General features: G+C 35.1%; 1 protein-coding gene and 1 pseudogene across 1 annotated transcript; one reads left to right on the top strand and one right to left on the bottom strand.

Annotated features, from left to right (window-relative positions):
- The first annotated feature begins 8,898 nt into the window (after positions 1-8,898).
- Fabp7 (fatty acid binding protein 7) lies at positions 8,899-12,823 on the top strand. Its single transcript, XM_005340522.4, has 4 exons — positions 8,899-9,129; positions 9,574-9,746; positions 10,294-10,395; positions 12,500-12,823. Exons 1-4 carry the CDS (start codon positions 9,057-9,059, stop codon positions 12,548-12,550), a joined length of 399 nt encoding a protein of 132 aa, XP_005340579.1. The 5' UTR covers positions 8,899-9,056; the 3' UTR covers positions 12,551-12,823.
- On the bottom strand, positions 11,245-11,372 carry LOC120889396 (small nucleolar RNA U3; annotated as a pseudogene).
- Positions 12,824-16,252: the final 3,429 nt, after the last annotated feature.

Below are 16,252 nucleotides of genomic sequence, written 5' to 3'. Positions count from 1 at the left end.
TACATTCACATATAATGAAAGAAAGTAACCCACACTTTTTCAAAACCTTCGTAACAGCTCTATGTTTATTGAGTATCTAAATCTACAATGGAAAATGTTATGGCCAGTCCACTGATTTTTATAAGATTTTATGTATCTTTTTCTCTGATTGAATGTTTATTGGACTTTTTCCTTATTTTATATATTTATACTTGCATTTCATTTAATGTGTCCTCTACTATTTTTCTTTATTTTCTCTTTTGTGTTTGCTAAATATATCCACGAATTTCATTCTGGATTTGATTATTTTCTTACTTTTTTAAAAGTGAACTTGTATATATATATATATATATATATATATATATATACACACATATATAAGTTTATATATATATATATATATATATAACAAAAAAACTAAAAACTAAAAAATCTACTCCAAATTGCTAAAAGTTCAAATGTTGAAACTTTAAAATTCTGTGTAGAAAATATGTTTTGGACATTGAGTTGACTGTTTCCTTAAATAAAAACACAAAACACATTGACTCTAAAGTAAAACATATCAACACATATTGACAATATTAAAAGTAACAACTTTTGGCCATTAAAATTGCATTAATCAACAGGAAATTAAATGGAATATATTCATGTCACCTACATTCTACAAGGATTAAGAATAAAAAATAAGAAACAGAATCAACTCATAGAAAAATGGGTATACAGACAGAGATTGCAGAAAGGATTAACCAATCAATAAAGACTAAAAAAATGCAAATCAAGAAAAAAGAATTAGATGTCTTTGCATATGCATCTGATTGGACAACATTAAAAAGCTACCAATATTAAGTACTGGGAAAATGTGAATTCACTTTGGAAAAAAAAATTTGACATTACCTTCTAACACTAAGTATCAACCTATAACTCAGCATTTCCATTTCAAGCTATGTACCCAAAAGAAAATATTGCACATGTAAATTAACTCCCAGAATATTATGCAACAGTAGTAAATATTTTATAGAAATTTTTAAAACCCCTACATTAGTATAAATATTTAGGAAAATATATCACTGCATTAAAATTAAATGAAATCAAGGAAATGTTGAACATGAGATTCTAGAAGATGATTAATTTGGGAGATAACAGGGAAGTGGATGCAAGAATGTTTTCAGAGCCCCAGGCTTTGTTTTTGGAGAGAGAGTCACATGTATTTATTATACCAATGAAAACAATTAATCATGTAATTTAATAAGTAAATGAAAATTGATATTGTATTGACAAAAAAGATTATAACATTGACCAAGGAGCATAACTAATCTAACTTTATAGTCCAGGTAATAGCCAGATTGCATAGAATTTTCTTTTAGAGGAGAACCTTTTATTTGGAAACACTTTAAGGACTAGTTGATAATACCAAGATTATGAATTAATATGGGTCAAGGAAATAGAAGATATAACTGTATTACTTGAGCTTGGAAATTAATAGAAATTTAGTAGTAGTAAAAATTATGGAAAAGAGAAAGATGTTACTATTTAAACAGTTTTTGGTATTTTTGCAGTATAAACTTTGTCTTCCTAAAACATTAGAAAAATGTGCCAAAGTCATAAAAGCCTCCTGTCAGTTGTTTTCTCTGGGGAAATGAAGAAAAAAGACAGAGTTCCATATCTTTCTGACATGATACAGAACAGGTTGAGCACATCAGAGTGAGGCAATCATAGTCGGAAACTTTTTAGCAGCAGAAATCTGAAAGTGACTCTTGAAAACTCACCTTAGGGAATTTGAAGATATTGTGATGAGGACAAAGGCATCCAAGAGACATGGGAAGGGTTTTCAAATAATGTTATCTGACTTCAATTTCATTTTATAATCTCCAAGACTCAGATGTTTTCCAAAATCCCTAATTTACAATTCATAAATTATATATATTTGTGATATAAATTATATGTAATTACAGATTCATATCTCATTTTAAGTTTTACTTCTAAAAATATGTAAATATACAAAATACATTCTTATATATGTGCCACATAGAAGTTTTTCCTTAACTGATTAATACCTTCTTATAGGTACCAGAGTGGCAGAAGAAAATACATTCAGTGAATGTAACTGAGTTCCAGAAACACCTTAACTTATAATGATTTTTTCATAAAATCCTTCATATTTATCTATGTCTCAGTTTTTCCAAGTGGATTAAAAACTAATACAGTGAACAGAAAATTTTTGAAATGCCATTATTTTCTTGAGAGTCCCATATGTAGACTCACCTTTGACCAAATTGCTTGGTTTAAAAGTTTGTAAAGTCATTTAAATATGCTTAAAAACAACAAGAAAGACGCCTTCAACTGCTCTTTTCAGTTTCAAAACTTGCTTTGGAAATGAAAAAAAAATTAAGCTAATGTCCTAATTTTATTTTGTTATTTTTGTGTCACTGGAATTTAAAGATATAATACTATGCTTTCTAGTCAGCTAGTGGAGAAAAAAATAATTACAAATTTCAATGACCTGTTTAAAATTTATGATGATATTACTGTTCAAACTATATTGATAGCTGCTCCAATCAATTATCTTTAAAATAATGTATTAAAAATACTAAAACTTTAGCTGGAAAATATTTACATAAGGGTTCTATTCTTCTGTAAAATGAGTGTGAAAATATCTTACTCATGGACCAGATGCTCTCTAAGGATAAGTCTTTCCAATATTGTCAGAAATGTCACCGTGAAAATTAATAAAGTGCTGATTAAACTTTGTGAATCCTGCATATCTCCATTATGATTGAAGATAGCCTGGACTGTGGCACAGAGCTTTACATGCTAACATTTGTTTAATCTTAGGAATAGTTATGGGTCATGTTTTTTCTTGCTAAATATCACATGGCTATTTAATGCAGAGGCAACTTTTTGTTAAAAGTTGTGCACTGCTGGGTGTGGTGGTGCATGCCTGTAATCCCGTGACTCGGGAGGCTGAGGCAGGAGGATTGTGAGTTCAAAATCAGCCTCAGCAATGGCGAGGTGCTAAGCAACTCAGTAAGATCCTGTCTCTAAATAAAATACAAGATAGGGCTGTGGATGAGACTTAGTGGTTGGGTCTCCCTGAGTTGAATCCCCCAGTACTCAAAGAAAAAAAAAATCGCACTATTTCTGCAATCATCTGAGGGCCAAAAGACTAGTAGCATCACTAGACTTGTCCAATTTAGTACTTAGCATTAAAGAAATATTAAAATTCAGATTTACTAATATGATTCTGACAATTTGGAAAGGACTAGTTTGCATTAAATGCATTACATATGTAGAATTTTAACCTAAGATTTTGTTTTCCATACAAATTCCTGAGCCCCAGGCAGTCTATATGAAAACCTGTCTGGAAAAATTTAGAATTTGCATAATTATGCATCTCTGCAGGTGTTTCTAATGATCATGCAATTTTAAGTACTACTGCTCTACAACATTTCTGCACATCTAAGACCTCTTTATTTCTTCATTGCCCCCCTTAACAAACATATTTAAAACCTATCCAAATATTTCTAAGTAATGGATGAGTGCAGTTGATTGGCTTGTCTGACATATGTCCTGCTTCCTTCTAGGTCCTCTCTGCAGAACCAGTGAGCAAGCAACATCTCCAAATACCCCAGAGTGATGTAAGTTTTGCCTATCATACATGCTTCTTGTGTAATACTAGAATGCAACTAAGTGACAGAGAACACATGCAAGACATCCATTTGCTGTTGAACTGGACCCATGTGGTGTGATTTTGAAATCAATATTTCTAAGGGAAATTCCCTTGCTCCCAATGACAACGGAAACAGGATATTGCTAAAGCCAGCAGGTGGAGAAGCACCTTCTCTTGATTCTCCAGCTTACTCGAATAGTTGAGATCATTGTCGTCTTAGCAGGCCAATTTCTTTGGTCATGTTCTGAGTGTGTTTCTAAAAGCTCAATTTAGCCTAAAATCTATTCCTTTCACTGTTCCAATAGCTTTGTAAGCATCTAATTCCCTGTTTTAGGTTTAGTTTCTCTGTTAAAAATAGCAATGGTTTCTTTAATCTTCAATTGATCCTAGGTTAATAACTTCCTTTACTAGATACCTGTCTGGTAAAACAATGCTTAAAGCTCACTCCAAAGTAAGATTTATGTACCCAGTAAACAGCAGAAATTTCAAGGACTATAAGAAGAAAAAAAATATATAGGTTTTGAAGTTTTAGATTTACAAATCATAACTACTCATAATAAAGACACCAAAAGATCCACTCAAAGGACGGTTTCCACACAAGCTCCTTGGCATCAGGTTTCCACATATGACACGGCATACAACTCTTCTGTTGCATTACTAAATTCATCATGTATTTGAATGTTCTCCCAGACTATCTATGTGCTTTCACTTCAAAGAAAAACTCTAAAAATCTCTAAATTCTGAGTTTTCTCCCAAACAGGAATATGATAGAGGTGAACAAAAAGCTTCAATATCCTGCCTTTGGGTCCTACAGGTTGCAAAGTGAGGAAATGTTTGGATAAAGACTTGAAAAGAGTACGTGGACAGCAGTTTAAATTCTTACAGTTTGAAAGCTCTGTTTCTCTTTGTTCTCTCTATTTGTTGATCCTACTCTATGGACTTCATATTACACTAGACAATGGCTTTGGAAAACACTGGGGAATAGAATTGACACATCCAGGAACTTATTCTCTTACAAGGAAGAAAGATGTTTAGCTAGTGATTACAAAGTACATAATTCAAATTGTGATATGTGTAAAAGATGTAACAAACAGCATGGATGACATAACCATAGGATTCAGACTAATCTTCCTGGAGGAAAGCATATTTGAGCTAAATTCTAAAAGACAAGTGGACAATAATGAAAAAGCTAGAGAGAAGAGTTTTCTTGACAGAGTTGTGGCTTATTGATGGTCTGAGGAGGCAAGGTCCTGGAAGTCTTTTGTAACAAGACTGGAATAAGAACAGTTCTCACCTGGGATCTGGAAGCCAACTCCAGCCCTCTTTTACATTTTGTGTTTAAGAAAACATGGAGAATAGAAGATGTAGATAATGGCAGGGAAATGAAGGAAAAGCTGCTGGAAGTGGCAAACAGAGAAAACATTTCTCCTAAAATTCTTCTCCTAAATTTCCAGGGTGTGACACTGGGAGATGCTTTTCCCCCCCATATCTAGTCCACATTTTTTTTAAAGTATAATACGAGAAGAACTTCACATCACCAAGGGACAGAGAAGTCATTAGTTTTCCCTTCACTTCCTCATACTCATGAAAATTCATCACCATTATTGCATCAACTCTTGCTGGAAATTTGGGATTCTCATCACTCCTGGCAAGAGCTGGCTTAGCCGGTTAATTGTGGGGGTGGGGATGATGAAAAGCGTGCACAGGGCAGACTGGTGAGCCTTAGGGTACGTCTGTAACACTGAATTAATCTGATGGTTTTATCTGATCTTATCTGTGACCTATAATAGGAGAGATTGTGGATCCAGGGTGCCATCCTTGTGTTGTCACAATACATTTCTTAGTACAGAGATATTCCATCAGTATTTTATTCAATATAATTTGGTAACAACAACAACAAAAATTAAAAAAAAAAAACCCTAAAGCAAGTACTTTGAATGTTATTTAATTACTCTTGGTGTATACCCTTGGGTTATCTTGCAAGAAATAGTGTCATGGCCTTGGTTGGCTTACTTTGCTCAAGAACAGTATTAAAAATTTATCAGCAATCTGTTTTCTTAAGAAGGAAGAACTGTTAGAAAGAAGGCACAGTCTCACTTGGAGATTTTGCCAACATCTCTCACAGCATCTTCTCTCCCTTTGTTCCTTCTATTTCACTACTTAAAAACATAAATCTTTATAATAGATTATTTAGAGTCCTTGTTGCCATTAGTTAACACGCAAAGGAAATGGCTTCAGGAGAGGGATCCAACCTTTCTCTTCTTAAGCTTGAGGATGCATGAAAGTCATATTAAAACCACACAGTGCTCCCAGGTTTAGTAAACTTGGAAAAAAAATTGTTGAATCCTCCTTAGCACAACAGTCTCTGTTCTTTGACTTTTTCTTCTATTTAAACCCTCAATAATCAGAGCAAATAAGCTTTTATTTGAAAAAAAAATCATTCTTAGGTATAAATATACTATGTACTATTTTTTAAAACTCATTTAAATTAGGTTAAAAATGTCAGTTTAAGGAGTCACAAAATATTCAACTGGCTTTTCCTAAAATTTCTACTATGGACATTGGTATAGCAATTCTTAGTTTGAGACCCTTTTCCATAGAGAATGGTTCACATAGATAATTAGTCTTCTGAATTTTCCCCCCAAAAGACAAAGATGATTTATTAAAAGCATGACTCAGGCTACTGGAGGTATATGGTTCAAGAGCTCAAATGATGTCAGAGTGTTTGACTGTACAAGCTTTGCTTCCTCTGGGATTGTTCCATTTCAGGCTTTTCATGACTGCTAAAGGCATTTTCAAACTCACATCACACGACACCAAGTTCATGTGCCCTCTCAGGTTCAGGAGGTTCCAGTCACTGCTGGAAACTCTGGTTTCTGACCAGCTTCTGCCTTGTCTGCCCACTCACTGCTGCTTAAGTCTGATGGCATCTGCCCTGTGACCAGGAATGGGGCACTACCTATTGTAGGCAGTGTTTTATCTACAGCATTTATTGCTTTAGGTATATGGTATGTGAGCCACCATTTGGATCCTTACTCTAACTCCTTCAAACATCAGGGGCAGAACTGATATAGACAATCTCATTAATTTTGGTCTTTAACCTGAGGACAGGAAGAATCTATCTGAAGGAGTTTAAGTAACAGAGTGACAAGATCAAATTTAGATTTTTAAAACTAACTTTAATGTGGTAAAATTAACATAAAGTCATTTGTACTTATTTAATATGTATTCTTAATATTTTTAAAAAATATTTTTCTTTAGTTGTGAATGGGCACAATGACTTCATTTTATTTATTTCTTTTTATGTGGTACTGAGGATTGAACCCAGTGCCTCACACATGCTAGGCAAATGCTCTACCAGTAAGCCACAAATCCAGCCCTATACTTAATATTGTTGACACATCAGTGAAACCATTTTAGCAACCAAACAAATAAATAAAAATCAAAAGAAAAAAAATTTTTTAAAACACATATCCAATAATTGAAATTTACCTAGAATATAGTTACATAAAGAACACTTCAAGTTTGGTGGCAAGAAAACAAACAAACAAACAAAAAAGAATTTAAAATAAGTGAAAGTTTGAATAGTCACTTTGTCAGAGAACATGTACACAAGGCAGAGAAGCACATGAAAAGATTCTCAATACTATTTGTCACCAGGGAGATGTAGATCTGTACTTTGAAAGGTCACTTGGACTCCAGTATAGTGAAAGGACTAGAAATCAGGAGTGGCTGCAAAGGACAGTGAAGAGGTTATAGTCATACAACTAAACTAGTGAGAGCCAGTGCTGTTTGAATTAGATGGTGTTTATGGAGATGGAAGGAAAACAACAGAGAAGTATTCAAAAAGCAAAAAGAGGTAGGCATTGACGTTGAAATCCATCTTGGAGATTAAAGTTTTAGAAATGATGTATATTTTTGGTGTTGTGTAGTTGGGATGATGGTACTATTCACATATGCAGTCCAAACTAGAAGAAGAACAGGTGTGGTGAACGCCTCTGAGCTTCTGGTAAGCACCTTTGAGATAGCAAAGTAGAAGCATGTAGCTAGAAATTGGTTATATATGTTCTGAGTATCATCTCTTGTATTTGGTGAGGACAGAAGCAGATTCATAGTGGTCTGTGGTTTAAGTGATGTGGGGTGAAGAGCAGGAATTGCTAAGTCAAAATCCTTGAGGGACTGAGAAGGTCATGTTCATCTCCGGTCTACACGTGCAAAGCAGGGAGCATATCCAGGTGAAGAGGAGTTTCACATACCTCCTCTAACTACTCAATTAGAACTTTTGAATTATTTTGCCATTCTTGGGGTACCCTGAGACAGGACAATCTGAAACCCAATTTCTCCTTGGTTCCCACCGCTCCTCCCCTCATTGCTCATTGCTTCCCTTCATTTCTAACTCCTAACATGGACACAGATTATATTTATGTAGATGTGGTCTCAGGAAATCAGAAGGTCCTATAGTGCATGTCATTTAAGATCTTACTAAATGATCTTCTGTTCGATTCTTCCACTTGGATTCTATAATCTGTTAAAGGAGCGGGAAAAAGAACCCTCTCTTTATTTCTGTACCTCATTAATGAGTCCTAACCATACTCTTCCTTAGATGGCTTTTTTATTCCAGTCTGGTTCTCACATTCTTAGAGGGAACAATGAGATCTTTAAATTCACTCAGTTTGTGTTTCGAAGGGGCCAGATTTGGTTAGCTTCCATTGATACTCAGCATAGCCTTTGAGCAGTACATCCAGGGAAAGCCTTACACCTCCTCCCTGGCCTCTTTTCCCAGTTTGGCATATTCTAGCCTGCATTTTGCTCTCCCTGTAAATATAAGAGAAAATAAAGTACACTATTCAGTCTCTTTTGTCTGAAAACTCTGGCATTTCAGTGGTTTTCTGTAAGGGGGTCCTCATTTGTAACCAGCTTTGCCATTAACGGAAATCAATCTGAATGTCCTATTGTGCATCTTTTTTTTCTTTTCTCACAGTTGGAGATTGCCTTTGCCAAGTTTTTTTTTTTTTTTTTCTACTGAACCTGAAAGACCCTCTCTCATCTTCTCTTTCCCCTGCCTCCAGTCCCACTGAAACCCTGCAGAGCTTTTTCAGGCATAAGGGCTGCCCTGTGTCCATTGGGAGGAACTTGACCTACTCTGCTAACCCAGTGGCCTGAGCCAATCACAAAGAGGATTGGAGTCTTCCTTCCCATGCCCTCCCCCTGGAACAGCCTACTGGAAAAAGACACACTGGAAGAGTGAGTTTGCAATTCAAATCATTGGCTTTTTGCCTGCTTATTTTCTAGATAAGAAGGCAGGAGCTGCTGCTGCGGTGCAAAGGGGTCTTCTGAACTGCAGTGGCAGAAAGACCTGAGACCCTCTGTGGTTTAGCTGCTTTCAAAGCTAAAGGAGGAAAGGACAAGAATGGTGGAGGCTTTCTGTGCTACCTGGAAGCTGACAGACAGTCAGAACTTTGATGAGTACATGAAGGCTCTAGGTAGGTAAAAATAAGACTTGATATTTTCTCCTTTCAACCTGCAGCTTCTGACACTTGCAGATGTCTCTCTTTATCTATCTGGTCAGCATGAGACAGACAGATCACATTACCCTAATTTTACACCAGACTATACATATTCCACTGAATGGATTTTTTTTTTTTTTTAAATGTGGCGCTTGCCTGCTTTCTTGTCCACGGCCAAATAACAGAACATTTAATGTTCTGTGGAGGACAGGAAGCTTCTGTGACTTTTTCGGTTTTTCTTCAGCATTCATTTATTACAATTTGTGCCCAGTAGTTGTATGATTAATGGATTAATCATTAATCATATTGTAATGCTACTTATACTTTAGAACCTGGATTTCAGGATTGGAAAGCAGATTTCTGCTTTCTGAGCTATCTTGGAATTGCTGCTGACCATACTGGTTCCTTTTGCTATTTTAGGTGTGGGCTTTGCCACTAGGCAGGTGGGAAATGTGACCAAACCTACAGTGATTATAAGTCAGGAAGGAGACAAAGTGGTGATCAAAACTCAATGCACATTCAAGAACATAGAGATTAGTTTCCACCTGGGAGAAGAGTTTGATGAAATCAGTGCAGATGACAGAAGCTGTAAGGTAAGAGGCTGCTGATTCTCAGTGTGGGGATGGGGACAGGGGTCATAAAAGACAGATTCCCAAAGCCTGTTTGTTTTCTGAAATTGGAAAGTAGAGAATGTTTCAGGAAGAAGGACATCTAAAGTACCGTTCTGGTGTGCATAGGTTGTATCCTGAACAAGGAGTAACTGGTCACGTCGCAAACCTGTTTGTCTAACACGTTTTTGACATTTTATATCAAACTAGTATTTCAGAAAGTATGGAATCAAGTTCATTTGAAAGAAAGACTGTGCTTCATTTCCTCTCTCTGATTGCCTCTGGTCAACTAACTAGTTTGACTCATTCTAAGGTTTTTATTTCTAGCCTGAAGTTTTTGAGTCTACATGCATGCATTTCAATCAAATTATAAATAGAGTTTACATAATAATGAGTCTAGAAGTAACAACTAATTGGATAATTAGTCAATGATAATTTATTCAATTATACTTTTTCCTGTCATTTGACTTCTGTATTAGAAATCTGACTTGTATATCTCTTGCTATACTCTGCATTTTGTTGTTGATCTCAGTCTGTTGTTAACCTGGATGGAGACAAACTCATTCATGTACAGAAATGGGATGGCAAAGAAACAACTTTAGTCAGAGAAATTAAGGATGGCAAAATGGTTGTGGTAAGTGATAAGTGATAATCCTCCACTTTCCATTTCCATCACCTCTTCCCACCCTTCAGCCTTCCTCTTTTCCTTCCTTTCTTCAGTTTTTCCCTCTCTCTTTTTTTATAACATTATGTCACTACCAAGATTTTTTAACAATGTATTAAACAGGAGAAATGAAAAGATTCTAACTAATTGTTTCCTCAGTTCAGCTTCTTTGATTGAAGACAGTCAATTTTGTGTACCTTAAAAAGCAAAACAAACATACCCTTGTTTTACCCAGTACTGTGTGTCAAAATAAGAATTTTTATAGGATTACTGTGAGAACATTTGATCCTCAAATAAAATTTAAACATAAACCAATAATTAAGAAAATATATACAGATGATTTATGTTACAAAACATCAAACATGCTGAATCTTGGAAAAGTTACTTAATAATTCCATAATAAATAAGACCTTTAAATATTTTACATTTTAGTTTATAAAGATTATAGAAGTCAAGTGTATGTTTAGTGTCTAATAAAAAACTATAATGAAAAAATTAAAAATCTCTTTAATTTCTCATGTGAGAACTATTTTGATGTTACTTTTTTTTGTTCTTTTTAAAAAATGCATAAGGTGCTTTTTAAATATATATGTTCAATACTAGGCAGGCATGTAAACATTATACAATAGGAAATAATTTACAAAGAAGTTCCTAATGATAGAGTAGCATCAGAAACAGGAAGATGTTATACCTTGATCCAGCTTTTCTCAGTACTTTTTATGCTAAATAATGGTATTTTGATGATACTGACATATCAAGTTGGCTTATTCCTTTGTATGTGTGTATGTGGTGGGAGGTTGCTTTACATGTCCCTATTAAGCTAATAACAGAAAGGTTTTTTTTTTTGTTGTTGCTATTTAAGAAAACTGATTGTCTTCCTCTTGGCTACTGTACTCATAGCGGTTCTAGTAACAAACTATAGAAATGATCCTTGAAAGTATAGGCTTCTACATATTCATATTTCTTTACATGCATGGAAGTAAGGGTGAGAAGCATGGGGACAGTTTTTCTAAAATGAAAAACGATATATGCCCACATTTTCCAGCAACGACCAACAAAAGAAAGGATTCATTTATTCTAAAAGATCCAAACAGAAGTTCTCTTTTATGTTTTTACTACCATTTTTTTTCCCTAACTGTAGAAAGGAGAGAGCTCAACTCTGGCACATTTGACTGTGATCAGGCAAGACTGAGTTCAGAAGTGTAGATTAAAAGCAATGGATAACCAGGGCATGCTATAGCTTTGAAAATCAGGTCAATACTCAAAAATTATGAGCACGACATCTTCCCTTCCCAAATTTTACCAAGGCACATTATGGCTTTTCTTTAAGTTGGACTTGACATCAGAGGAGTAGAGTCAATGGTTCACATGATACCCAAATGATCACTTAGGTTTATATGGGCTAAATAAAAAATGACAAAATAATGAGAACATCTGTATAGTCACATTTTCCTGCTGATTTTGGAATGAGGCATTGCAAATACCATTAGTGTAAATGATGGGATTGTCTCACAAAATGATCTAGATATGAATTGAAAACTTCTATGAAAACCTATTATATATATTATTCACATTTGATGCAGATAGCCAAGAAAAAAGTGAACACACTCCATTTCTCACCTGGTCTTTTCCCTCTCTTCTTCTCCTCTCTCCCCCAACCCCCACTTTTCCTCTTTGCTTTTCCTCCTTCCTCCCTTAATAATATTATGTCACTACCAAGGTTCTTTAACACTACATCAAGCAGAAGAAATGAAAGGGTCCTAGCTAATTGTTTCCTCTTCTCAGCTTCTTTGATTGCTCCAGTTACCCTGATAACTTAAAACTGAAAGAAATCTTTTGTTCTGAATTTAGATTGTGAACTCAGTTTTTTTGGTCCATTTTCCCACATTAAACATCAAGGTTTCTTTTTTTTTTTCTTTCTGTTTTAAGAAATTAAGAGTTTTGCAGTATTTCATATTTGTAAATGTCATTATTCTTTTGTGTAGTAGATAAATCATATACATGATGATCTCTAAAAACTCAACTATGAGAGTTCCTGTGTAAAAAAGATTTGATTATCCTTTAAATCTTTCAGACTCTTATTTTTGGTGATGTTGTTGCTGTTCGCTACTATGAAAAGGCATAGAAAAGTTCCTGCTCTGGGCTGGAGAAGCTGAGCTATCCTTGCTATTGCAGTAAGCTGATCACTAATTGAAGGTCATCCTTGGTATGAAGGCAGAAAATAGTGACTTAAAAACTTGATACTTCAAGCAACTATCTCAATTTTGATATGTAAATTTATCATGGTTTATAATTTCCATTACAATTTTATCATAATTTTTTTTATAAAGTAGTGAATACATTTTATGATTTCCTTTGGAATGCAAATCAAATTGAAATAAAAATCTTACTCATAAAATTTTGTAGTTTTTAATGTCATTAATCTGTCTAGGAATTGTGTATTGAAGAGTTTTAAATAAATTAACCATTCTTTTTTTTGGAGGGGGGGCGTGGGAGGGAGGCTCCTGGGATTGAACTCAGGAGCATTCAACCACTGAGCCACATTCTTAGCCCTATTTTGTATATTTTATTCAGAAACAGGGTTTCACTGAGTTGCTTAGCACCTCACTTTTGCCAAGGCTTGCTTTCAACTTGTGGTCCTCCTGTCTCAGCCTCCCTAGCCACTGGGAGAAAAGGAGTGTGCCACTGTGCCTGGCTAAATTAACTATTCTTGTGGCATAAAGTAAGGCTGAAAAAAATGACATCTTGTATAAAATACTAATTTTAAAAAATAAGTAGAAGCCTTCAGAAAATGTGGAGATGCCACATATTTGTTTGAGACTTTCATGAACAATTTATGATGATTGCATTTATTTAGCCAGGACCTAAAGAAGTCTTATCATAATGAGTTGAGCTACAGAAATGACTTTTTTTTTGCTTGTAAAAACACACAATCTGAAGAAATAAAGTTATATACTGCAAAATGTCTTGTGAAAAGATAAATATAAAACAAAACACAATATAGTCAAAATGCCGTTTACTGAAGCTTCTTATTGGAAGTTAAATAGGTAAAGGAATTAGATTTTATACTAGATTATTAAAAGGAGTCTCCAGACAATGAAACTGAACTCTACTAATTCAACAGAAGTGCTAAAATGAAGTGTATAAAGAATGTGCACAAAGGCATTCAAATGCCTCTTTATTTGAATCCTGGTATTGGGAAGAAGTGGGAGATTGGAACTGAGTGAACCAAACCCAAATAAGTATCTGTTTGTAACTTGCTATGGGTTTACATTTGCAATGTACAAACACACACATATTGTTTTGTATTTTATCACTTACAAAATTATTATTATTATTATTGCATTTTCTCAACCCACAATGTGAAGTAAGGCAAGTATTTATTTTACTTTCCTAATGAGGAAACTGAAGATTAGATTTACATGTTCAAGTTCTCATGACTCATAAAGACAATGAAAACTGCAAACTTTGCAACATTTAACATTGCAATGTTAAAGGACCTGCACTTTGGCACCAGTCACATGGTCAGGTGTAGAGTTTTCCATTTGTGGTGTCATGTCAGTGCTCAAAAGTAAGGGACTTTGGAGTATTTTGGATTTTAGTTTTAGAGACAACATGTATTTTACTATAGTATAGGTTAGAAAATATAAAACACAGCTATAGTATTTAACATGAATGTATAATGATTACTGTCCAGATAATCTAGCTAAGGTTTCCAGAATTACAGACTCTACTGCTGTCTTAAAAAACATGAAACTGAACATTGCCCTGATAGCCATTGTCTCTGCTTCTGGTGAGAGTTGCTTGTTCCTGGTGATTTCAACCTGTGCTCTAGGAACATGATTCTGGCCTATTAACTTAAGGTATAACACCAAGGATGGAGAGTTCTCTTCAATTCTTTATGATAAGGGCAAATCACATTCAGTTGGTATTAATTTCCAACAGAATGGAAAGGTGTTGGGATTGGCCTAAATGGGAAAAAATGTCACCATGGGCTAAAGATCAAGGGTGGCAGTGTTAGATCACAAGCATATTTCAAGAAAGATTCTTAACAAATAAATTTGCTTCCTAATTTTTTGGGGGGGAGGCACTAGAGATTGAACTCTGGGACATTCAACCACTGAGCCATATCCCCAATTCTATTTTGTATTTTATTTTTACAGACAGGGTTTCACTGAGTTACTTAGCACCTCAATTTTGCTGAGGCTGGCTTTGAACTCACAATCCTCCTGTGTCAGCCTCCAGAGCCTCTGGGATTATAGGCATGCACCACCGGGCCTGGCTTGTTTCCTAATTTTTTACAGGGTAGTTGCAAATTCTTTTCCTTCATGCCAAATTCTTTCATAGTAATCTGTTAATATGCTAACGTCTCTGGTTTGTTGCCCCTGCTCCCCTACACTTAAGATAGTTAGAGGAAAGGAAAACAAGCCAAGAACAAAGGTAATTTACCAACAGGCTTGGGAAGAATATTTCTGAAATTCTGTCTCAAAGATATAAACTAGTTTAAAAGCTATTTTGTGAAGCCCAATCATGCCACTGGCAGCCAGTATCCAGAAGATTCTGCTCTTTTCTCAGGTTTTCCCTCCCCCAAGTTCCCACACATACCTGGGAAATGGAGAAATACAAATATACGCCTAAGCTTGAGAAGCACTGCCAGGAATGTTGGGACATTATAGCTGCCTGCTTTAGAGTAAATAAGATAACGAAAGAAAGTAACACTTCTACTTTTTAATTTTAATATCTTTTTAGGGGTACAAGCATTTTGTAGGTTTCAAAATAGGTAAGACTTATTTTATGTTTACTAACTGAACTATTTCACAACCAATTTACTTCAAGTACAGTGTGTTGAAAATTGGAGAACATGAGAAAAAATCAATATTTTTATAATTTTCCCTTTTCCTATTTTTTTTTTAAAGATATTCTCTCAAATTCACCAGTTTTTTTCCTTTTTCCTGCCCCACTTTTCCTCATACTCCACAGGATGAGAACTGAAAAACTTCAAGGACCATTTTATCTGCCATTGGAAAGCACTGTTTTTTGAATCATCTGGAAGCTGAGGCTGGGTTTCGGCTGCCCTGGCCAAACTTAAAATTGAGGAATGAGGTGCTCTGGTTCCCATTTCAAGCCGGAGACACACTTTCATTAAACTACACAGGATGCAAAACAAGGTTTTCTCTGACGGGAAACAAATACACTGCACAATATTTTTTATGAAGTTAGTAATTCTTATGGTATTTTCCTATCCAAAGAAATTCCATGACTTATAACTATTAGTATTGTCTTAGAGAGATCAACATCCTCATAAATGGTAAGAGAAAGAGCATAGGATATGTGCCTCAACACAGTTGGCAGATTCTGACTTCTCTGCGAAAGTGTCTTAAAAAATTTCTTGCAAGTGTAAAATCAGCTGCCTCTGTTCATTCTTTCCATACATCTCCAGAATTCATACAGCACGATTCAGAGAGAGTGGTGTCAGTTGTAATACATACATACATACATTAATTTCCAACAGAATGGAAAGGTGTTGGGATTGGCCTAAATGGGAAAAAATACATACATACACACATACAATACAACCTGGAGCCTTTGAGCAGTGGTTTTCAAGCATCACTGACAATTAATTATCACCTGGAAGGCATGTGAAAACACGCTTTGCTGGGCTCCCCTCCCAGAGTTTCTGATTCCTTAAGTCCGGGTGGGGCCTGGGAATTTGCCTTTCTAATTAGAGTTCTCAGGTGCTACTACTCATCCTGTTGACTCAGAAACTGCACTTTGAGAACTACTGCGCTATCCCAAACTTCTGTTGGCCTAGATTGATCAAAGCACA

This window comes from Ictidomys tridecemlineatus, chromosome 8, assembly GCF_052094955.1.
Source record: "Ictidomys tridecemlineatus isolate mIctTri1 chromosome 8, mIctTri1.hap1, whole genome shotgun sequence".
In the NCBI taxonomy this organism is placed as follows: domain Eukaryota; kingdom Metazoa; phylum Chordata; class Mammalia; order Rodentia; family Sciuridae; genus Ictidomys; species Ictidomys tridecemlineatus.
This window is presented reverse-complemented; position numbering and strand designations above follow the sequence as displayed.

Excerpts from the sequence above, each read along its gene's own strand:
- Fabp7 (XM_005340522.4), top strand. The coding sequence starts at position 9,057 with ATGGTGGAGGCTTTCTGTGCTACCTGGAAGCTGACAGACAGTCAGAAC. Across the intron at positions 9,130-9,573 it reads TGAGTACATGAAGGCTCTAG|GTGTGGGCTTTGCCACTAGG; the intron begins GTAGGTAAAAAT and ends TTGCTATTTTAG. Across the intron at positions 10,396-12,499 it reads AGGATGGCAAAATGGTTGTG|ACTCTTATTTTTGGTGATGT; the intron begins GTAAGTGATAAG and ends TAAATCTTTCAG.